Source organism: Cetorhinus maximus, chromosome 22 (genome assembly GCF_964194155.1).
Source record: "Cetorhinus maximus chromosome 22, sCetMax3.hap1.1, whole genome shotgun sequence".
Taxonomy (NCBI): Eukaryota; Metazoa; Chordata; class Chondrichthyes; order Lamniformes; family Cetorhinidae; genus Cetorhinus; species Cetorhinus maximus.
The window spans coordinates 60,105,432-60,129,954 of NC_135900.1; the positions used below are offsets into that span (position 1 = coordinate 60,105,432).

The following is a 24,523-nucleotide window of genomic DNA, read 5'->3' on the forward strand; positions in this document are numbered from 1 at the left end:
GCTGAAGGGTCATGAGGACTCGAAACGTCAACTCTTTTCTTCTCCCCCGATGCTGCCAGACCTGCTGAGTTTTTCCAGGTAATTCTGTTTTTGTTTTGGATTTCCAGCATCCGCAGTAGTTTTTTGTTTTTATCTCTGAGTTTATTTGTATTGCCCTTGGATTCATTCTTCATGCACAGCCCAATCAGAACGTGGCGATCCAGGTTCCAACCTCTCTTCCACTTCCACCTACTTTTCTACATCCACCTTCTCCTCATGCTCCTGCTCTTTAGCTGCTCATGTATGACTGGTGGCAAGGATAGTCCCCGCATGATGGCGATGTTGTTCAGCATGCAGCAGGCCATCACTAATCTGGAGAGCCATTCAGCCAACTGCTGCAGGGCTCCTTCAGAGCAGTCCTGGTAGCACAAGTCTAGTCTCAGCATCTCAATGGTCTGCTCTATCATAGTTTGTGTGCCTAAGGTTACCAACCCTCCAGGATTGGCCTGGTGTCTCCAGGAATTGAGGGTCAACCTCCCATGTGCAATCCTGGAGAAAAATCATTGGAACATTAAAACATTTTTTGTCATTTCCTTTGAACATATCCCTTTGCTACATATAAAAAATATTGAAAATGGGAATAAAAGGCTGTTTGGCTGACAGTCAAGCATCATCTAATTGGATAATGAGTCTTTTTGCTTTCCAATTGGTGTGAGAAGGCAGTGTGTCACAAGGATGGATGTGTTGGCCATCTAATGGCTGGAGCAAGGGTGCAAGTCATGTGATAAATCCTCCAGGAATACATTTAATACACAGTTGGCAACCCTATCTGTGGCAGTATGGTTTTCATCATATGCAAATTATGCACGTGTGCGCAAGTTGTACACCAGAATCATCAGCCATCTGATCAGTGGATAATCCTTTTTGCCCAGTAGCTCTTCTGTTTGCTGTGGTGACTAACATATAGTTGGCACAGCAGAATGCCAAAGAATGAAGGCATCATGACTGCTGCCAAGATACTGGACATCGACCTGCATGATTTACTGCCCATGGTCACAAGCCAGCTGGACTTTGAGGGAGAGGACTTTCTGTTCCAGTAAAGGTAAGAGTTAACATGCAGCACCCACAAAGCACCCTGCACCCACGGGGAAGCTAAATCTTTGCAAACTCTCATGTTTGCTGTTGTTGCTTGTCTCTGGCAAGAGGGAATAAAATTAAATCATCTCCCTTTAAATAGAGAGCTTCATTGACCTCCCTTATGCAACAATGGACGGAAAGCTGCAAGATGTTGCTACTATCTCCACCAGCAACCTGGAAGGAGCAAGTTCATAGACAGAGTCACAGCCATTGGCAATGCAGTCTTTGCCCTCCTCTGAGGGTGAGGTTGTGACTGCAGTAGTAGGCAGATTTCAGTGACAACTTCCTTGGTGAAAGGTTAACGTCTCAAACATTGGTCATCGTTAAGGTTCAGGTAGGAGAATTGCTGCCTGAATAACCTGAGAAGATGTGGCCTCTTCTGTCCCTCTTCTAGCAGTGCACTTTGTGGTCTCTGTTTATTCTCCCAGCCATGCTTCATTCCGAAAGGAAGTCCTAAAGTGCGCCCATGTCTGGGAGCAACTGCAGAAGCCTTGAAGTCAGCAAAATGTCCTTCATTATCTGGCACACCGCTCCTCGTAGACTCTTGAAACTTGCAAAGCAAGAACAATGCAAAGCACCACAGCCATGTAGAATTGAACAGCCAGAAAAAAATCAATACCAACTAACCAGCAAATAGTTGATAATCCATTTAAGTAGCACTAGGGGGTGCTGTCCTTGATGCTGCTTAACGTGTGTTCAGCTGGGTGGGAGATGCTAAGCGAGGGCATCAGCTAAAACTTGGAGCTCCAAAATGGCAGAGCTGGCGGCAGATCAGTTTTTTAATTCTGTCATGGAATGTGAGCGTCAATGGTTAGGCCAGCATTTATTGCCCATAATTGCCCTTGAGAAGGTGGTGGTGAGCTGCTTCTTGAACCGCTGCAGTCTATGTAGTGTAGGAACACCCACAATACTGTTAAGAAGGCAGTTCATAATTTTAACCCAGCAACAGTGAAGGAACGGTGATTTATTTCCAAGTCAGGCTGGTGTGTGGCTTGGAGAGGAGGCTTGGGAGGTGCTGTCAAAGGAGTCTTGGTGAATTGCTGCAGTGCATCTTGTAGATGGTACACACTGCTGCCACTGTGCATCGGTGGTGGAGGGAGTGAATGTTTACGGTGGTGGATGGGGTGCCAAACAAGCGAGCTGCTTTGTCCTGGATGGTGTCGAGCTTCTTGAGTGTTGTTGGTGCTGCACTCATCCAGGCAAGTGGAGAGTATTCCATTACATTTCTGACTTGTGCTGTGTAGATGGTGAACAGGCTTTTAGGGAGTCAGGAGGAGAGTTACTTGCTGCAGAATTCTCAGCCTCTGACCTCTCTTGTAGCCATAATATTTATATGGCTGGCCCAGTTCATTTCCTGGTCAATGGTAACCCCCAGGATGTTGATAGTGGGGAATTCAGTGATTGTAATGTCATTGAATGTCAAGGGGAGATAGTTAGATTCACTCTTGTCGGAGATGGTCATTGCCTGGTACTTATGTGGCACAAATGTTACTTGCCACTTATCAGTCCAAAGGGCTGATAGCAGGTCAGAGTTACAAGATGATTGACCTCATGATTTGTCTACTCTGCATACTTCCGGGAGACATTTAACTGTGTGCATGCTAATGCTTTTTCCAAGATGACATCCAGCGAGCTTCGTACAGTATCAGAAGTGTGCATATGTGCCATAGGCATCATTCGGGATTCCTAATGACACTTGTAGCGCCCTGAAAATTGGTGCCACCAAAACCAATTTCTCAGCCAAAACCTTTCTAATGCACTGTTAAACCAAGGCTCTCTCTATTTGGTCAGATTCAAAAGACCTCATTTCCCTATTAAAGAAGACCAGGAAGTCATTTTGAATAATCTTCGCCCTGAACCAATGGCATGTCATTATCAAATTTGCTTTTTATGGTATCTTGCTGTGTGCAAAACAGATGCTACGTTTGCTTATGAAACAACAGTGATTGTACTTCAAAAGTAATTTGTTTGTTGTAGAGGTTAGAACTGACCCTAGGATATGAAAGATGCTGTATTAATGTACATTATCCCCTTCTTTTTAAATATAGGTCAGGAAAAATACATTGTCCCAATTAGGGAGCCTCGATATTTAGTCTCAAGAAACAGGCCTGTGAATTGGTACATTGGAATCATGTTTCAAGAAAGAAATTAAAGAAACTCACATTTATGTATCACCTTGCCATTCCTTTGACACAGCTCAAGCACAGCATATCCAATGAATTCCTTTTTCCAAGTGTAATCAGCAGTAGTACTCTTGTGCTGCTATCACATTTTGGAAGAAAGAATGGACTCACATTTACATTGGGATCTCTCAAGGATGTGGACAGTGCAAATTTCTGCAGCCAATGGGCAGAATTTTGGGTCCCGTGGGCGTCCGTGCACCTGACCCGATCAGGTGTAAAATCACATGAGAAGACGTCGGGTGAGCGTCCCGATGTCATCCACGCTCGCGCGATATTTTGCTCGGCGAGTGCGCGCAAAAGTTGGAAGTGCGCCCGCCGACAATTAAGAGGACAGTTAAGCCCATTAATAGCGCAATTGCCTCCAATTTTTCGTGGCCCACCAATCTTATGGGTTGGAGGACAGGTGAATCGGCCAGGCAGACTTCACATTTTTCATTAAACCTCATCCAAGGGCAGGATGAGGTTTCCGTTATTAAATAAAATAAAAATAAAAATCAGTGGACAGCATTTTTATCATCTATATGTTCAGGTGCCTGAGTGTGATGCTTGGACATTTTTTTCCTGATTTTCAAAACTTTATTTCATGGATTTCGGGGCGGCAGCTCCCTGAGGTAGCTCTCTGCCTTCAGGTAGCTTTCTCTCAGTGCTTGCCCAATCCCACGGAAACTCCATCGCCCGCCCTCCTCCCGCCCCCACCCCAGCAGTGGAATCGCAGTCAGGGGCCAATCGCGGTCGGCAGTCTGTTTCCCAGTCACTCCTGGGCCCACCAATCATGCCAGCCCGATGAGCTGAAAATTCATGCCAATGAATTACTTTCCACAAATTATTGCTGCCTGGAGTTTGCTGTGTTAATGATGGGAACAACATTGGATGTGAGGGGATATGTTTGAAGATAGCACAAAATGATCGAAATGAGGTCAGCTGATTTCTGTAATTCGTGTTAATCATCAAGCTATATAACTCCCAATATCCACAGTGTGTGCAATTAAGAGTCATCAAATACACATATTACTTACCCCATGTGAGATTGTCAGTTTCCCATTATGCATTATTTTAGTGATTGGAACCCATAAGTCACCTCCTCCTTCAGACCAAGCAGCAGCCTCCCCTGCAGATGTTTGAGTGGTTAGAGGCCCCATACCTCACCTGAGCACATCCCATAACTCCAACCATCACTCAGCTGATCAGAACCCGCAACAGGCACCCTCCCCATGTGCCCATTCACTGAGCACTGTACTCATGACTAAAACCCTGATCTCACCCAAGTGCATCTCCCTAACCCTCTGCCACTGAGCATCATATCCCTTTCCCTAGCCCTCCCTTCATCTTTCCCTCTTTCCTCAATTCCTCACTCCTCTAATTCTCACTATCTCCTTTCCCTCCCTCTGCCTACCGCCCCAGACTCCTACCCCTCCCCCGCCTTCTCCTATGCTTCTCCACCTGCCTCCTCCCTCACCAATTTAATTGCCCTCCAACTCTACTTGACCTGTGTACTGCATTTTCCCTTGACTTCTCACACACAATGGGCAGGTTGGTTGAACCTTCCATAGTAATTTATGTAAAGATGTCTATATGTATTTGCATTTTAAATGTTACACTTTTCTGGTGACACACATCACATTTAATAGATTATCTCATTAATATGCCAGTCTGTGACACTAGAATAATTTAGAAGGACTATTTTGAGTGTATTTGCAGTTGTAAGCTTTGACCACTGAGTGGTGCTATGGGTTAGTTTCGCCGCCATTACCTCTGAGCCTCTGCCATGTTACAGATTAAGGTAATTGGCAAAAGAAGCAATGGAAACAAGAGGAGAAACCTTTTCACGCAGTGAGCGGTTAAGATCTGCAATGCGATGCTTGAGAGTGTGGTGGAGGCAGATTCAATCAAGGCATTCAAGAGGGAATTGGATTATCTAAAAAGGAAGAATGCGCAGGGTTACAGGGAGAAGGCAGAGGAGTAACACTAAGTAAATTGCTCATTCGGAGAGCCAGTGCAGACATGATGGGCCGAATGGCCTGTTTTGTGATGTAATCATTCTGTGATTCTACGTTGGATTGCGAGTGTGTGAGATGACTACCTCGTAAGTTCCCTGTTTTGTAAAATTTGTGGGGTTTTTTTAAAGTTATGTATATATTTAAAATATATATTTGTTATCCCTCTTTTCCCTCCTTCCACATCTCCTCTGTTGCTGGGTTTTTTTTTTGCCTGCTCTTATAGTTTCATTAGCCTCCTCTCTTCCCAGCCAAGCTCCTTAAAGCAGCTCCCACATTCCCCAAATGCTGTTCCCTGCAGTCAGCCACTTGGCCGTTCCTGGCAGTGATTCTGCTCCAAAGCTGCCCTCCACTGTCTGGACCTTAGGGGTGCTGCTGCTCAAAGGCAATGTTTTGGCAGCTGCTTTTCTAAAATATTAACAAGTTTCATCACTGGCAGACCCAGTCCCACTGCCAGTACCAACAAAGTGAGCATTGGAGCCCTTGGCCCCCGAATCTCTATAAAGCCATCCTTCAGCACCAGTAAATGCAAATCACAGAGCCAAAGGCAAGACAACACAGAGTGAAAATGAACAGTGGCTTGATTAGAGCTTCTTCTCACAACTCCAGTGTCAGCCCAGCTTTATGAGGACTGATCACACTGACATTGGTAGATTATTGTTAGGGAAGTGTAATAATGGCTACGGAACCAAGGCTGGTAAATAGGATTAAGATACAGTTTGGCCATCGTCTAATTGAATGCAGAACTGGCCCCAGGCACTGAATGGTCACCTCCTGTTGCCATTAACCTATCAGAAAGTTCCAGGCAGCAATGGCAGGAATCAAGGCTTAAGATCAGCCATCGGCTTTATTGTGGATAAGGGACGGTGTGCTTAAGGAAAATTCCCAGAAACAGTTTATTTTCTTTTTGCTGGTGTAAGCATTACACAAACAAGTTTCTTTTAATAGTTTCCATTCGAAACCAGGAAAAAATATGAAACAGGGCTATTCATTCTGCCCTCTTAACAAAATAATATCCAATCTGACATGCTTTCAAGGGAAAAGGTTATTGTTAAAAGCTACTCTGATGTTATCGGAATGCTCGAGCTATCAAGGTTTTAGTAAATCTAATAGAAACATTTAGATCAACATATGATACAATTATATTATGGGCAATCTAAATATTGGCATTGCAAAAATGTCCACGTACCACTTGCATGGCGACATGGAAAACTCTGGGGTGTAAGACTTCCAGTCACCAGTCCATTTCATACCAGAAGGATCACCTTGCACCAAAACATGGGTTTCAGGGCATAACATGCCCATGTTTTACCTGAGTTTCCTGCTTCAAGTCACACGAGAGGAAATACTTTCTTTCAGGAAAGGCTTCTTCTAGGAAAATTGGTGCCACAACATAAACAATGGCTATTGGCATTGGTATAAAAATGGCCAGAATGAACTTTTAAGGTGTGATTCTGTAATCCAGCATTCCCAGTGGGGAGTAGCACTCAGAGTGAGCTCACATTAGGAAAGCCTTGGCTGCAGATCCAAAGTGAGCTCCTAACAAATGCGGAATCATTAAATCACCCTTTTTAAATTAAAAGGAGTGCTGCTAAACAATCATTCACATTTTAATTGTTGCAAATGACTAACTCATCAGTTGCTCTCAGTCTTAACAATCACATTGGTGTCAGAAGAATGCATGAATGAATATGTGCCAATGAGGGCAGAATACATAACATGAAAATGGGGACAAAATGACATCAAAGCAGCACGGGAGATGGATTAGTGTGGAAATCAATTCCCGCTATTCAGGAAAGGAGGGAGGGAGAAAACAGGGAACTACAAGCCAGTCATTGGGAAAGTGCTGGAATCTACTATTTTATTTTATTTTTAATTCATTCACAGGATGTGGGCTTCACTGGCTGGGCCAGCATTTATTGCCCATTGCTAGTTGCCCTTGAGAAGGTGGTGGTGAGCTGCCTTCTTGAACTACTGCAGTCCATGTAGTGTAGGTACACCCACAGTGCTGTTAGGAAGGGAGTTCCAGGATTTTGACCAAGCAACAGTGAAGGAAAGGCAATATCTTTCCAAGTTAGGATGGTGAGTGACTTGGACGGGAACTTCCAGGTGGTGGTGTTCCCATCTATCTGCTGCCCTTGTCCTTCTAGATGGTAGTGGTCGTGGGTTTGGAAGGTGCTGTCTAGGAAGCCTTGGTGAATTCCTGCAGTGCATCTTGTAGATGGTACACTGCTGCTACTGTGCATCGGTGGTGGAAGGAGTGAATGTTTGTGGATGTGATGCCAATCAAGTGGGCTGCTTTGTCCTCGATGGTGTCAAGCTTCTTTAGTGTTGTGGGAGGTGCACTCATCCAGGCAAGTGAGGAATATTCCATCACATTCTTGACCTGTGCCTTGTAGATGGTGGGCAGACTTTGGGGAGTCAGGAGGTGAGTTACTCATTGCAGGATCCCTAGCCTCTGACCTGCTCTTGTAGCCACAGTATTTATATGGCTAGTCCAGTTCATTTTCTGCTCAATGGTAACCCCCAGGATGTTGATAGTGGGGGATTCAGTGATGGTAATGACATTGAACATCATGGGTGATGGTTAGATTCTCTCTTGTTGGAGATGGTCATTCCCTAGCACTTGTGTGGCACAAATGTTACATACCACTTGTCAGTCTTAGTCTAGATATTGTCCAGGTCTTGCTGCATTTGGACATGGACTGCTTCAGTATCTGAGGAGCCGCAAATGGTGCTTAACATTGTGCAATCATCAGCGAACATCCCCACTTCTGACCTTATGATGGAAGGAAGGTCATTGATGAAACAGCTGAAAATGGTTGAGTCGGGCACACTACCCTGAGGAACTCCTGTAGTGATGTCCTGGAGCTGAGATGACTGACCTCCAACAACCACAATCATCATCCTTTGTACTAGGCATGACTCCAACCAGTGGAGAGTTTTCCCCTGGTTCCCATTAACTCCAGTTTTGTTAGGGCTCCTTGGTGCCACACCCAGTCAAATGCTGCCTTGATGTCAATGGCAGTCACTCTCACCTCACCTCGGGAGTTAAGCTTTTTTGTCCATGTTTGAACCAAGGCTGTAATGAGATCAGGAGCTAAGTGACCTTGGCGGGACCCAAACTGGGGCCAGAATCTTTGGGTTGGCAAGCGGGGGGCAGGCCCCACTCGCCGACGTGTAATATGACGCGCAGTGACATCGAGCGTGCGTCCCGAAGTCACCACACATCATTCAGACCTTCAGTTCGGCGGGCACGCACCAGAGTTGGCTGTGCGCCTGCCAAACTGTCAAAGACCTATTAAGGCCATTTAAATTCCAATTAAAATAATTAACTGAGCTGCCCGTCCAACCTTAAGGTTGGCGGGCAGGCGAAGAGCCCAGGCAGCTTTCGCATTTATTATGAAACCTCATCCACGGGCGGGGTGAGGTTTCATGAAGGTTTTAAAACATCAATAAAAATTTTTAATAAAATTCATAGACATGTCCCAGCTCATGTGACAGTGTCCGCCCACGTAAAATGGCGGCGCACAACCTCAGCTCCCACCCAACCTCCCCCCCGATGGGGAGAAAACTCTCCCCTGGGTGTTAAGGAAGTCTTAACAATGCACTTAGAAAACCATAGAATGATCAAAGTCAACATGGCTTTACAAAAGGGAAATCACTTTTGACAAACCTATTGGAGTTTTTTGAGGATGTAACTATGTAGATAAAGGGGGATCAATACATGTAGTATATTTGGATTTCCAAAAGTCATTTGATGAAGTGTCACACAAAAGGTTGATAAAATATTAGCATGGATAAAAGATTGTTTAATGGTTAGGAAGCAAAGAGTAGGGACAAATAGGGTATTTTCAAGTTGGCAGAAGGTGACTTGTGGAGTGTTGCAAGGATCAGTGCTGGGGCATTAGCTATTACGATCTATATTAATGACTTAGTCGAAGAGACAGAGAGTAATGTATCCAGGTTTGCTGGCGATACAAAGCTGGGTTGGATTTCAAGCTGTGTGGAGAATGCAAAGAGTCTACGAAAAAAATAGCCAGGTTGATGAGCAGGCAACAAGTTGGCAGATGGGGGATAATGTGGGGGATTGGAAGGTTATTCATTTTGGTTGTAAGAATAGAAAAGCAGAATAGTTTTTAAAAGGCATGAAAATTGTAAGTGTTGATGTTCAGAGGGACTTGGGTGTACTCATACAAGGAACAGAACAAGTTAGCTTGTTGGCACAGTAAACAATTAGGAAGACAAATGGCATATTGGCCTTTATTGCAAGGGGATTGCAGGACAAGAATATAGAAGTCTTACTACAATTGTACAGAGCTTTGGTGAGACCACGTGTCGAATACTGTGCACAGATTTGATCTCCATATTTAAGGAAGGATATACCTGCATTGGAGATGGTAGATTGAAGGTTCACTAGATTGGTCCCTGGGGTGAGAGGCTTGTCCCAAGATGAGAGGCTGAGCAAATTGAGCCCATATTCACTGGAGTTCAGAAGAATGAGAGGTGATCGCATTGAAACATATAAGATCCTGAAACGGTCCTGACAGGGTAGATGCTGAGAGATTGTTTCCCCTGGCTGGGGAATCTGGATCACAGGGGTACAGTCTCAGGATAAGGGGCCAATCATTTAGAAGTGAAAAGAGGAGAAATTTCTCCACTGAAAAGGTTGTGAATCTTTGGAATTCTCTTCCCTGAGGGTTGTGGATGCTCCATCGTTGAATATATTTAAGGTTGAGATAGACAGATTTTTCGTCTCTCGGGGAATCATGGGATATGGGGAGTGGGCAGAAAAATGGAGTGGATGCCAAAGGTCAACCAAGTTTCTTATGTTCTTACTTGGGGGGTATACATTATAAACATCAAATGCTTTAGGGAGGGTTGAAAGCAGTTTTAGTCTTAATGTTATTTCATGGCCACTGAGCAATGTCAACATACGAGAGTTATTCACCGCACAAGGTCAATTGTTAACCACAAAGCAAGTTAACAGTGGTCCCCAAACTAAGGACCTTATCCATAATTTGTTTAAACAAGACAATTTTCAATGATGTCAATTCTCAAAAGAAAATGAAAGATTGAATCAAATTCGGGAATCTTAGAGAAAAACCTGTAGGTATATTCAATGAGAAAGTCGCATTAGAATATTACCTATAATATTAATGCATTCCATTAACAATGCTGTACCATTAAATCACCTTTTGTGAACTGGGGAAATCCTATAATTTGGTAGCACAGTAAGAGTGAAGTCACTTTACATTCAATCCCAAATAAAATAAAGGTAAAATCTCATAATTAGTCCCAGTGAAATGTAGGTCTAAACTTATCTGCTGCTCTGAGGAAATCAATGACCTATAGAGCATGAAGCTTTGAATCACACAGCTGAAGGCCCATAAATATCTGATCTCTAGCAAAAAGTTCATGGTGGTTACAAGAACCCACAGTGTTCATTGTATCAACTGAGGTTAAATACATACAGGTGGAGGGCATTAATTGGATAGTTACTTGAGCACATATAAAGAGACGCTTGCTGGCACAGGAGTTGAGTAGAATCTGGAGATATATACCTATAATGTTTCATTCTGTGAATAAACCTTATCCAAATAAAGACTGGCTCTGTTTTTTCCTCCACCAACTGGTTATTAGGATTATAACACTAATAAAAATGTTTTCAAAAGAGGGCAGGAAAATAAAACTATGCCTGGAGAGAGCAGAAAATGAAAATACTCACCACTGAAGTTTACAGCTCGAATAAACCGCAGCAATTCCTTGCCATCCACAGAGCTCATTGTGGGGCAGAGACCAACATAACCAGGACACAGTTCTTTGTGCATATTGTGTAATGCATGTGCCATTGAGTACACAGCGTCGATGACAAACTGCACTTTTCCTTCCTGCTCATATGATGAATCCCTTCCAATTCTTTCCAATCCTAAAAAAAATGAAGAGGTTCAACATTCAAGAGTTTTTTTTACATACTTCATCAGTGTCCAATGAGTGCAAGGATGCTTATGGTGTTCAACAATTCAACATTCAGTATGTTGTTCCTATTAAACACCTTCTCTCCATTGCTGCCTGGTTTCAATAGATCACTGTAAATTTTTCTTCACCTTACCAAAGAACAGATGCTACTCACTCTCCATTTGTGTCTTTTATCCTTATAATCCAAAAAACAGCAAGATCCTCGATGCCTCAGGCACTAATATCTCAAGTTGGTATTTAAATGGGATAGAGTTCAGCTGTAGCTACACTGTGCTTCCGTGCACACAGGGCAGTAATGAGAAATTATTGCTTTTAATGACTGATGCTATAGAACTGAAAAGTGGCAATATGTCACTGTGCAAACACACTAGTTCCAATGTTGCATGTCAAAAATGTTTACAGGTCAGTTTCTTCACATTAAAAGGTTTTCAGATTCTGCATGTGACAACAGCTGGTTTGCCAAATGTTACTAATTCCACCGTGATGCGGATTATGTGATGAAAGTGAAGAGAGTGTGCCCACACATTCACAAACACCGACAAGAAATATTCTTACATGCTCTCCATCAGGCATCTTAACTTATCTCAAAAGGTAGACACAATATATTATTGAGACCTTACATCAACACCATCAGCTGAGACTGAGGTGGTGAGAGACAAGCAGGGCAAAATCTTTGCACACTTCAGCAAGGTGTACTTAATGTGAGGCATATAGAAAACAATGAAAAATGCCATAAAAGAACTTCAAAATTTCTGTTCAACACTGTTCTCACAAATTCTCACTTTAATAAAATATTGGGACGAGCGATGTAAGTTCAGCCTCTATTCACAAATAACAAATACTAAGTAAAATTTGGAGGCTGATGATGGAAGTTCTGCATTTTCGAAGAACATTCAATAATTTAAGAGCTACTGAAGTCCATGCCAATAATCAGCAGAAATGCTAAAGGACCAGGTTATGATGCATATTAGAGAGTTTCCCATTATTGAGACTACTGGTTGACATTGGCTGATTAAACCAAGTTCCATTTCCATTATTTAGAAACTTGTGAATCTTCCTAGTATTATAGGGATCACTTTTTGTCCATTTCTCCATGGAAGCATAAAACCACAGAGCATGTATTTCTTGTGAAGAGATCAGGGGAAGCAGATTAAAGTGCTTCCTGGGCTTTTAAAATATTAAACATCGTTGTGCTTTTACTTTCTGAAGATAGTTTCAATATCCACAGGAATACAATCCAAAATTCCCTCCAAATCACACACCATACCGTGCTGGATGAATCTCACCCTTCATTCATCATCACAAAGATGGAATGCCCTACCTAATACATAAGGCGGATCAAGAAGGCAGCTTACACTATCTTCCCAAGGGCAACTCAAGATGGGTAATAAACTCTGGCCTTGCCAGTGATGCCTACATCCCAAGAGTGGAAAGAAGATGCAGCTTTGTGTTTCATGCAGAAGTTACAGGTACAACACAAAGCCAATTTGTTGCAAAATTAAGAATTGACTGTTTTCAAAAACTGCTTCCCTCTTTGGTGCAATACCAATGACGTCAGGGAAGGACAAATAAGCAGGTTTGTTCTCGTTATGTTATATTCACAAAGTTTGAGACAAGAGCTGAAGGAAATAATTTTTTATTATTCCAGACAAGAGTCATTATTTTGCCAAATACATTGTAGAGAAGGTTGAGGCCTTTGTGAAGTAGCAAGCCTAATACCGTGGAAACGCACATATCTTGGATCAATTAAGTGGTATCTGTCCCAGAAATGCATTAACAATGATATCAGACCAAAGGAGATAACTGTATTTCCATATTAATGTCAATACATGTTCTTTAAAGGCCAAACAGGCTAATGGGAGCCATTAGAAACATTTATAATGAATTAGACTTTTTAAAGTGGCATTAAAATTCCAACTTGTCTATATTTCAGCATTGTACAGTTGACCAAAAGAAATAATTCTAGTGCACACTCCATGGCTCCATGATACTTCCTTTATCCCCAAAATTTCTAGGCAACCTTGTGCATTTTTTTAGAAATCATAAAAATATTGTTATGTAAAGAGGCTACCCAGCTCGTTGAGTCCGTGCCCATTCTAACTCCATAACTGGAGCTAATAAATCTTTTGATGCAGTCTCCAAGTGTGTAGATTGTGGATGTGCTAACTGCTTATCCACCATCTCTTTTACCTTACTAATCAGATACTAATTATGACTAATTGCTAAGAAGGCCATGACTTACTGCCTTTACCCATGTAAAACATAACAGCGGTTGTTGTAAACTAAAAGTAGGTGCCTACATCTAATTCAGCCATGAGTATTCATATACTGGAGAAAATGAAGTCAAAAAGGCAAGAAGAGATGTTAAAAACCCATCAGCTCTTCACTGAAGCATAACATTTTACATTCTATCTAATACCCCTTTCTAGTTTAGATTTGAGTGACATTCCAAAGGACAAAACTTCCAAATTCATCGCAAACACTGTCACTGCAGTGAAAAAACACACATTCATTCATTATTGTAGCTGACGCTAATACCCCTTGGGGGCATCTGCCCCTAGAAAAAAATTTTTTTGACAACCAAAGCTTGCCTTTCAAATTCTGCTGTGTTTTCAAACCCTGGCGTTAAATGTACTTTTTCTCCTCAAGTGAATATAATTTATATATTAAATTTGTTATGTGAGGCATCATAAATGCATGCAGTACCTGTTAGTCTTGAAGGTGGTATTGTGGCCAGCCTTATCAATGTTAAAGCTGCCACTCCATGAGAAATGGAACAGTTTCTATCTTATAATTAAAGTATATCATCTTGTGATTGTGCAATGTAATCCCAAAGTTCATAGAAACTACTTCAAATGCCTTCTGATTTCTTTGTTCATTCTGCATTAGAAATTTCAGTTACTGACAGAAATAATGTACAAGATAAGGGTTAAACCAAAGAAACATAAAAAATTACAGAGTTTGCATTAAGATGATCAAATTTATTCACCAAATTCTTGTGTCAGTTGTGATATCACTTTAAGGGAATATACTAATGATCAAGGAACCAGGATGTAAAGCAGCATACGACTGGCAGCCAGTTAGTATTATAGGAGTTGCAGCTGTTGCTGTGGCTGTAAGTAATGGTTGCTGAAACCCTAGAGAAGATCTGTCTGTTGAGCCATCCTGTAATATGTATATATACCTGTTGTTGTCTTCCAAATAAGTCAGACCTACTTATAGTTTACCAGTCCTGTGTGTGACATTGGTGAGTCTGTGCAAAGGAACCACGAAGGCAACACTGCCTTTCAATGCCTTGATTAAAGTTCTTACTCAAAGACCTTCACATCTACCAAAGGATTGAACTCTGACATGATACTTTTGCTCAGGGCTAAGAGTCTGAGCTGAATTTAGATCATGCAGTTTGAGAATGTGCAGTGTGTCTTATTTCCCACTCTGTATCAGTACCAGTCAGCATTATTTAAAAATAGAGAACTGATGAAAATCTGAAATTAAATCTGGAAAGAACAGATGCCTAGCCATCTGATCAAACTGCTTCTGTTGATGTAGTTGCTAGATGGCCTCATTATGAATGCTTGGTTGAACTCCAAGAATGGCTAATGGACTCAGCTCAGTAGGCAATGTTGACACATCTTGAAGGGAAATACTCACCTTGTTTGATTGACAGTTTTATGAGGTTGTAATAGGTTATTTTGTAACATTTTGATGTGTTTATTCAATGCCTGTATGTTTATTTGGGCAGGATTAGGAGGAATTAAGAGGTTGACGCTTTTGTCATTGATACTATGACTGTCTATGTTTGGATGACATTTTTATGCGGTTGTAATATCAGCAGCTTTTTTCCAAAGGAGATTTTCAAATTCTTCTTTTGTCAGTTTCAGAAGCATTTCAAAATCCTGCCATATTTGTTCTGTACATAGTGGACAATGGAAGAGTGGGTATGGAGGATTCATGGAGGGGGGGGGAGCAAGGGGTGCAAGGGGGGAAAGGACTATGGGAGGAATATGAGGGGCATTGAGGGAACGTGGGGGATTTGGGGTGGGGGTGAAGTGTCATGGGAGATGTGGAGGGGCATGCGGTACAATGGGGCATGGCAGGGGCATGGGGCTATGAGGGGGAATGGAGGGGCCAAAGGGGTGAGGGCTAGGGAGCCTAACAACTATGTGCAGGACTGGTCTGATGTCCAAGGGAACCGAGGCAGACTTCTAACCAGCCTTTCTTGGCACTCAGCTAACTCTGACACTACCTCGGGTTTCCCCAGCGAGATGTCAGACCCAAACCTTGCCCACCCATGTCTCACAGAGATGAAAATACTATGGGAGCAGGCTGAGGTGACGGTTTCAAGATAGCAAAGTCGGGGGATGGTCTGAATCGCACTTCCCAATGCAGTGGGGAAGATCCAGTCCATGCTCTCTCTGACAAAGACTGCTCCTTTTGAAAAGAGTAAGACAATACTCCTTAAATCCAAAACAAGGACAAGAACTCTAGTCACCACTCCACTTGTCAAATGCATTTTGTACACCAAAAGGAGCAGAAACTTCATTCCAATTTTCTGTGTGCTGCTATAATATAAATGCGTCATTGCATCCTCCACATGGACAAGGATTTGGTTGTAATCTTTCAGTTTAATAACATCCCAGTCAGCGAATCTGGACCATGGGCTTGAAACTAATGGTTCATTTCTTAAACCATGACCAAAATCTCATGGCACATCAGTTACAGCACATGCAAGCATGACACTATAGCAACAGCCTTCCAGCCTCCATTACACAATGGTGCCACTAACATAATAATGCTAATCTCCTACCTTTGCCTTTATAGTAAAACACCAGCATCATAACTGCTATACTCAGCCCTAAAAACTCCTAACCTGCACATACTTTCAGTGACACCAACTCTGTACATAGTTGGCAGTATTTTCCTGCACTGTTTGCTTTTTTTGCCTTGTTCAGCTAGATTTCTGATGTAATGACAGGGCTGTTTGCTGAAAAATAATTCTAGTAAGTCAGGCCTACATAATGATTCCAAAATCATTTGATTGATTTCTGTTTTGCTAATGCCTCAAATTTGTGTGTGTGACCTCTTCAAAAAATCTGACTCTGTAGTCATGAGTTTTGAAAGATTCCGTGTGGTTCAGTTTTCAGAATGTCAGTGTGTATTTTCTTATCTAAATTCATGGCATGAACATTACAGCAGTTGTTGCACTTCAGTAAACCTGCGTCTATCTTTTACATCACAGATATCAGAATTAAGCTGAAAGTATCCAGTAATTGCTTGCTTAAGTATTACCTTAAAGGCATGTACTTAGTGTATCTATCTCGGAATACAACCTCTGGTATAAATTGGCAGTGTACCCACTTCCTCCTTGGGATTCTTAGCAGGCAACGAGGGAACAGTAATTGCAGTTGGGTGCTCCAACACCTCCAAATGACTTCCTCAATGATTCCGATTTGTGGGGGCAAAGGAGAAAGTTTTAAATCTACAGTGAGGGCATGTAGTTCAGCTGTATACAGATGTGCTTAGAATTTACAGATCTATAGCTTAGTTTATGTAATGGCAGCTGCAGTATATATATATATATATATATATATACATAATCTTGACCAGTCTGGATGGCTTAGCTTGAGCTGTTATAGATGCTAGAAACAATCCTCCATTTTACCACCATATTCATGATATTGAGAATTGTGGTCGTTACATACATCAAGCCACTCTCAATTAGCGGAACAGAGCACATGAACATATGCTGAGTGTGACTTTTAAGAATTCAATAATCATCTCATGGTGCATTCAATTTGAAAATAGCAGTTCTTCAAATTTTCCAGGTGAAAGCAGCAACATAGGTAACTATGGATAAGTATGGGGCCCTCAGTCCATACAGCCACCTTCGTTATGTAGTTCTTGCTTTAGGACCTGGTCTACCCCTGTCATTTTTGCCTTCCGTTCTGTACATTGCATAAATCAAGTATCGATCCAATTCTTGTCTAAATACTTCGACTGAATTACTATTTCACACCCTCAATGTCTCTCTCTCTCTCTCCCACCACCCCCCCCCCCTCACCCACCTTAAACCAATTTATATTTCTCCCTTCTTCCAACTATGCTTCAGTTCTGCCGAAGGGCCATGAAGGCTCGAAACGTTAACTGATTTCTTCTCCGCCGATGCTGCCAGACCTGCTGGGTTTTTCCAGGTAATTCTGTTTTTGTTTTTACTATTTCCTGTGCTCAGAAGATGTCTCCTCTAAGGACATAAGCAAGGAGGCTGTGACTTAAGATTTAGCTTACAGCTTTTTGCTAATCTCCTTGTCTCCCAGATCTTTCAGCCTGGTTTTCCTAAAAATACCTCTGCATACATGCTTTTGACCTGGTGACCTGGCTAATACTTATTGCTTAACCAACATCAATAAAACAGATTACTTGTTCATTATCATCTTGCTGTTTCTGGGAGCTTGCTTTATATAAATTGACTGCCACATTTCCTGCAGAACAGTGACTGCACTTCAAGTACTAAAAGACTTTACAACATTTAAATATGTTCGGAAGTCATGAAAGACATTATATGAATACATTTACGTTTTTCTTTTATCTTGTTTTTATTTATTTTTTATTATTTTATAATTGGAGATCATGCCATCACTTCTGTCCCTCACTGATCTCTTTTCTTTAAAAATAAGACTAGACTAATTTTTTTCAAATCCCAATTACATGAGGCCTGTGCTCCTGGTGGGGCCACAAACAGTTAATGCATGTTGCAAAATCAGGCCCTGTACTGCTAACTTACATTGGCTCCTGACCCAGTAACACCTTAATTTAAAAATTCTCTTTTTTGCTTTAATTCACTCCATGACCTTGTCCCTCCCTCTTGCCAGCCTGCCTTCTGGAATCAGATTGGTTGTCCACCTCCCTCTGTCCTGCCTCTGTTAAAACCAGAATTGGCCAGTTTGGAGAAGGATTGGGGTCAGATTTGATATCTTTAAAATTTTACCTTCCAACCATTTCAGGTTAAGATTAGTTCCAAGTTGTTTAAAATATGGAGCTTTTGTTTTGTATTTGTAGTTTTTTTGGATGCATTTTGCTCCAAATATTAATTGATTTTAATGGGTGGTTCTCCAATTTTTTTCTTTGTTTCATCTTTTCTTTATTATTTGTGGCTTATTCTGGCATTGATGCCACATATTCCAAGGAGGTGAGAATGGCAATTCCTGCCTGTGTTCAGAACATACCTCAAAATTGAAATGAGGGAGAGGATTAATGAGACTTCAGCTTTAACATGCTACCCAAAAGACTGCAACTTCCATCAATGCAGCAGTTTCTCAGTACTGCTCTGGAGTGTCAGCCAAGATTATGCACTTAAGTTCAGGCATGGAGCCTGAACCTACAACCTTCTGACTCAGAAGTACATATACTGCCAAGCTGTCAATAGAGATTGTGAATGGCAGAACCCTGAGTTGTTGCTCTTGGATTACTCAGCTGATCACTGCTGTTCATAAGAACTGGGGACTAATCTCTAACCTTTGCTCCTCTTATTCGGTCAATTTGGCTTATCCCAAGAACTTTCATTTTGTTACAAATCTTTTGATGTGGCCTGGATCAGATAATCTTGAAAGGTAAAATAATCAAATATCCACTTTATTGTGATTACTGGTCAATACATCAATTGCATCTGAAATAATTTCAGTAAATTAGAAATGCTTGGTTTTTTTTCCCCATAAACTCAATGTATTGGATTGTTTGCTGTCACTCTTCTTGAATGTGCTTTGAATAGCTTCCTTTAGAACAGATTTTAATGTTTTTACAGACTGGAGATGTCAAGCTGACGGAGGCCCTTAATTGCCTAAATTGTGCTCATGAGCATGTGTTTTTCTTTTAATTGGGCCTCCGTCTGATTCAATTAGTGACAGACATTTTAAAAATGTTTTAAATGTCTGTCACTAATTGAATCATCTTCTTGTTTGTCCTTCAAGGAGAAGATGATCATGTCCATCATGTGAGGTGTTTGGCAGAGTTCTGGTGGCTACATAGGTGACTGCTAAGGCTGATCTGCACCCAGAAGGTTCTGCTGCAAAAAGGACAGCATACAGAAGACGATTGAGTTTTGGGCAAGTTCTCGGCTCAGGATTTCCTCTCTTGCATCTGCTCTCTGAGGTTTATGTTTTGATTGGCAAATGCTGAGGCATCCTGTTGGGACACTTTTTCCCTAGTTCCAGATTCCACCCCAGTCCTTAGCCGCTTGTTCATGGTAAACCAAACATTGCATCCTGCTTGACTCTGAGCTGAGCTTCTGGCTCAGTCCCTCACCAGGCCATCTAATACCACAGCCAGAATCTTGCTCACAGCCTCCCCTCCTTAACCCCATCAGTACTAAAATAATCATGCACACAATGTTTTCCCAACCTTGCCTATCCCCTACCACTAATCTGTCCAGCCCGACCCCCCTACCCCTTGCTTGGGCCTGTCAGCCTGGCTTTTGCAAGACCCCGGATGAACCTGGATCTGGGCTCCTGGCTCCTCCACTTCAGGGGACTTGCTGTAATCCCAGCAGTAGCCACCAATCCCAATAGCCTTTAGTCAACACTGCCCTGCATTCTAGAACTTACCTAATTTATTCTTATCCCAGCCACAATTCTCTCCTTCAAAAACCTTCTCTTTGATCTTGCCTTTGCTTCTGTGCCTACCCTTTACAATTTTCTGCTCACCTTGGGACACTTCACTACATCAAAGGGACTTTGCAAATGCACCTTTTTATCATTTTTCTTCCCACTTGCATATCTTGTTCAGCTCATTCGGCAGTTTCTAAGCTGTTCCTTCCAATTCCATTACGCCGTGGGGAACTCAGTTGATCAGACTGGGGGGCTGTCCATTTTGTACGCTGCTCAATTTTACTTTCCACTGGCTTCTGATTGGATTGTGTATTCTACCTGGTGGCTCAAGTTAAAACTACCGCCCAGCTCCTGCAAGACCACTTACATAAATCAGAAAGTGGTGCTCCCAGCACTGAGGCACCTTACTCAGTACTTCACTTCATATTGGCTGAAATTTTCCCTTAATTGCACCAAGTGCGGTGGCGGGCTTGAAAAAAGACATTTTTTCCGCCTGCTGCAAGGGCAGGTTTCTGCACTGTATCCTCTGCATCCCGCCTCATTAATTATGCAGCCAGTGGAAACATACCATCTCGCTGGTGGGTGGCCTCTGAATTGCCCGCCATGCTGTTACTACACTGTTTCCTCACTCTGGGTGCCATACCTAAACCGCAGCCTCTGAGAACACAGTTCTCAATGCTTGCAGCCCAGGACTGCTCAGTGACTACATGGCCCTGAAAGCCAAGAAGAGTTCAGTGACCTGTCACAGGAATGCCTTTTGGAGGTCGCCATGATGTCCCCTGCCACCGCGCTGGCTGCAGGAGGTCCAGCAATCTCACCACTCCGGCTTGGCAGGTGGTGGCAGTGGTGGTCAGTGCCAATGCTGCTTAGAAGAGGTTGGCCATCCAGTGCAGAAAGAGGATGAATGATCTTATCCGTACCACCAGGGTAAGGCAACCATTTCATCACTCTAAACTCAGTAAGGTGATGGAAGGGGTCACAAACAGTGCTATCTAACGGCACTTGCTTAGTATAGTCAGCTCACTGATGCTCAGTTTGCGTTCTGCCAGGGCCACTCAGCTCTTGACCTCATTACAGCCTTCGTTCAAACATGGATAAAAGAGTTAAACTCCAGAGGTAAGGTGACAGTGACTGCCCTTGAGATCAAAGCAACGTTTGCCCGAGTGTGGCATCAAGAAGCCCTAGCAAAACTGGAATCAATGGGAATCAGGGGGAAAACTCTGCACTGGTTGGAGTCATACCTAGCACAAAAAGAAGATGGCTGAGGTTGTTGGAGGTCAGTCATCTCTGCTCCAGGACATCGCCGCAGGAGTTCCTCAGGGTAGTGTCCTAAGCCCAACCATCTTCATCTGCTTCATCAAAGGCCTTCCTTCCATCATAAGGTCAGAAGTGTGGATGTTCGCTGATGATTGCATAACGTTCAGCATCATTCATAACTCCTCGGATACTGAAGCAGTCCATGTCCAAATGCAGCAAGACCGGGACAATATCCAGGCTTGGGCTGATGAGTGACAAGTAACAGTCGCACCACACAAATGCCAGGCAATGACCATCTCCAACAAGAGAGAATCTAACCATTGCCCCTTAATGTTCAATTGCATTACCATCGCTGAATCCCTCACTATCAACATCCTGAAGGTTACCAATGACCAGAAACTGAACTACACCAGCCATATATATACTATGGCTGCAAGAGAGGTCAGAGGCTAGGAATTCTGTGGCAAGTAACTCACCTCTTCATTCCCTAAAGCCTGTCCACCATCTACAAGGCATATTTCAGGAGTGTGATGGAATACTCTCCACTTGCCTGGATGAGTGTGGCTCCAACAACACTCAAGAAGCTCAACACTATCCAGGACATAGCAGTCCACTTGCTCGGCACCCCATCCACCACCTTAAACATTCACTCCCTCCACCACCAATACAAAGTGACAGCAGTATGTACCATCTACAAAATGCACTGCAGCAATTCACCAAGGCTCCATCGGCAGCACCTTCCAAACCTGTGACCTCTACCACCTAGAAAGACAATGGCAGCAGATGTATGGGAACACTACCAGCTGCAAGTTCCCCTCCAAGCCACACACCATCCTGACTTGGAACTATATTACTGTTCCTTCACTGTCACTGGGTTAAAATCCTGGAATTCCCTCCCTAATAGTAGTAATTAGTAGCCATGTGTATATATTTTAACCTGTATAAATTAATAAAATGTTTCATTTAATTTAACGTAAAACCTCAAGAACTGGTGGTCTGATTCCTGAATTTAGAGTTGCATCTCAAACATAACACTTTAAATTATAGGTTATGACAGTTGTTTAAAGTTTCTCTCTGGGATTTTTAATTAACTCAGCATTACCAACTCCATCAGTCATAAGAGTCTAGAAGCATCATGTCATATGGCAATGCCCGGTGCACCTGGATCGAATGGACTGCAGCAGTTCAAGAAGGCAGCTCACCACCACCTTCTCAAGGGTAACTAGCGATGGGCAATAAATGCTGGCCCAGCCAGTGACACCCACATCCTGTGAATGAATAAAAAAAAGCTCACAAGGCCATCACACGTTCAATGGCATCTCACTCACTGCCAGCTCAAGAAACATCACCACTCACTCTCTCACAAACACCCGCACATCTCTATCTGGCCTCATCTCCTCTACAGATTGCCTTCTCAGCCCTCACCACCTTGATACCACTTGCACAGGTCAACATGTGCCCCCACACACACACCCTGGGATACCCACCTTCCCCAGTACAGCCCTCGCCCTGCAGCCATTGAAAAGCCACCCCCACCTTATCCCTGTCTGGTAGCTGGAGACCTGCCCATGGGCGCCCCCTAAAAGTGATGTGATGCTGCCTGCGAAGCTTGGCGCCAATGATCACAAGTGCTGCCCAAAGCAAAGTAGGCAAATGCACCTCGAAGTCCCGAGTGAAGTGCAGGCCTGCAGGTGCACGTCGCTTATATACCATTGTGAAACATGTCGGCATGATGGTCCAGCGTGGGGGGATGATTCGGGCGAGCAGGGCTTATAATGAGATGCTAAATTATTGAAATTAGGTTCCCAATGTGTGATGGTGGGAAACACAGCCCGCCATTGATGGGTGGCGTGGATGATCGCTAACTGGCTTTACAACGATGTGAAACCAATGTTTGCAATCTCCCGATGTTTTCCGCTCTAGGTCTATGTCATGAAGCTATTAATGTATATAATATTTTGGAAAATATTTTTCTTTTAAACTAGAGGTTTAGTCTGTGGGTATGTCTTAATTGGATTAAAGCCAGCTAGTCTGAGTGCTTTGACGTGTACTAGTTTTGATCCGTAAGAGAGATAGCGTTAATTTGCATTTTTTGAATAGAGCATTCAAGAGGTAGGGTGAAAACGGACACCTATCTAGCAGCTACCAAGCAAAATGTTTATATTACTAATAAAATTGGTACTATGAAAGGTGTTTTATTGTTAGAGAGGTTTAGTTCAGAGGTTGTTGAAACAATGAGAATTAACTTTCAATGGGTAGTGGTAGGTATAACAAGACAACAGTTTTAGGGTGTGGAGAACAGAGGCAATGTGAGATCAAAAGGCAGCTGCAGCCTCCAACTGGCTCCACAGGAACCAAAGTGAAAAGAACCTCATTTTGAATTCATAAGATGAAAATGCTTTGCCTGGTGTTTTGGTTAAGTCTATGGGTTGTTGTTGATTTATTGGAGATTAGTTTGGGAATTTGTTAAAAGTTATAATAGTAGTAATTTGTAGCCATGTGTATATATTTTAACCTGTATAAATTAATAAAATGTTTCATTTAATTTAACGTAAAACCTCAAGAACTGGTGGTCTGATTCCTGAATTTAGAGTTGCATCTCAAACATAACACTTTAAATTATAGGTTATGACAGTTGTTTAAAGTTTCTCTCTGGGATTTTTAAGTAACTCAGCATTACCAACTCCATCAGTCATAAGAGTCTAGAAGCATCATGTCATATGGCAACGCCCGATGCACCTGGATTGTCACTTCCTCAAAGAAGTTGAAGAGGCTGGTTAGACAGGATCTTTCTGAATCCATACTGACTGCTGCTATTGAACAGGTGACCATTAATATGCCTTGGAATTCATCATCCATTGTTTCCACATACTTTCACCCTGATATTTACTGGGTATGGGGGAACTAGTGGGTGGGATGGGGGGGAGGGGCAGCCCGGTGGCTGAGGGGAAGGTGGTGGAGCTTTGGCTGGGAAACAAGAAGGAGGAACTTAGAACAATCACCATCACTAGAGAAAAGTACTGAGCAAACTATTGGGATTTAAGGGTGACAAGTCACAGAATCACAGAATGGCACAGTGCAGGAGAGGCCCTTTGGCCCATCGAGTCTGCACTGACACGTGAGAAATAACTGACCTACGTCCCTAATCCCATTTACCAGCACTTGGCCCATAGCCTTGAATGTTATGACGTGCCAAGTGCTCATCCAGGTACTTTTCAAAGGATGTGAGGCAACCCGCCTCCACCACCCTCCCAGGCAGTGCATTCCAGACTGTAACCACCCTCTGGGTAAAAAAGTTTTTCCTCACTTCCCCCCATAAACCTCCTGAACTTCACCTTGAACTTGTGTCCCTCGTGACTGACCCTTCAACTAAGGGGAACAGCTGCTCCCTATC

The 24,523-nt window shown here is 42.7% G+C and overlaps 1 protein-coding gene across 2 annotated transcripts in view; it reads right to left on the reverse strand.

Annotated features, from left to right (window-relative positions):
* Nucleotides 1–24,523, reverse strand: part of LOC144696734 (metabotropic glutamate receptor 8) — a 429,432-nt gene that overhangs the window by 122,173 nt on the left and 282,736 nt on the right. The window contains exons 6-7 of one of the 2 annotated variants that reach the window (XM_078568399.1): nucleotides 11,022–11,222; nucleotides 10,118–10,400 (exon numbers count right to left, since the gene is read on the reverse strand). In XM_078568399.1, coding sequence (XP_078424525.1) covers nucleotides 10,351–10,400; nucleotides 11,022–11,222 — 251 coding nt within the window. In that variant the 3' untranslated portion in view covers nucleotides 10,118–10,350. Of the gene's footprint in view, nucleotides 1–10,117; nucleotides 10,401–11,021; nucleotides 11,223–24,523 lie in introns of those variants that run through there. The other variant, XM_078568398.1, reaches the window with a different exon arrangement.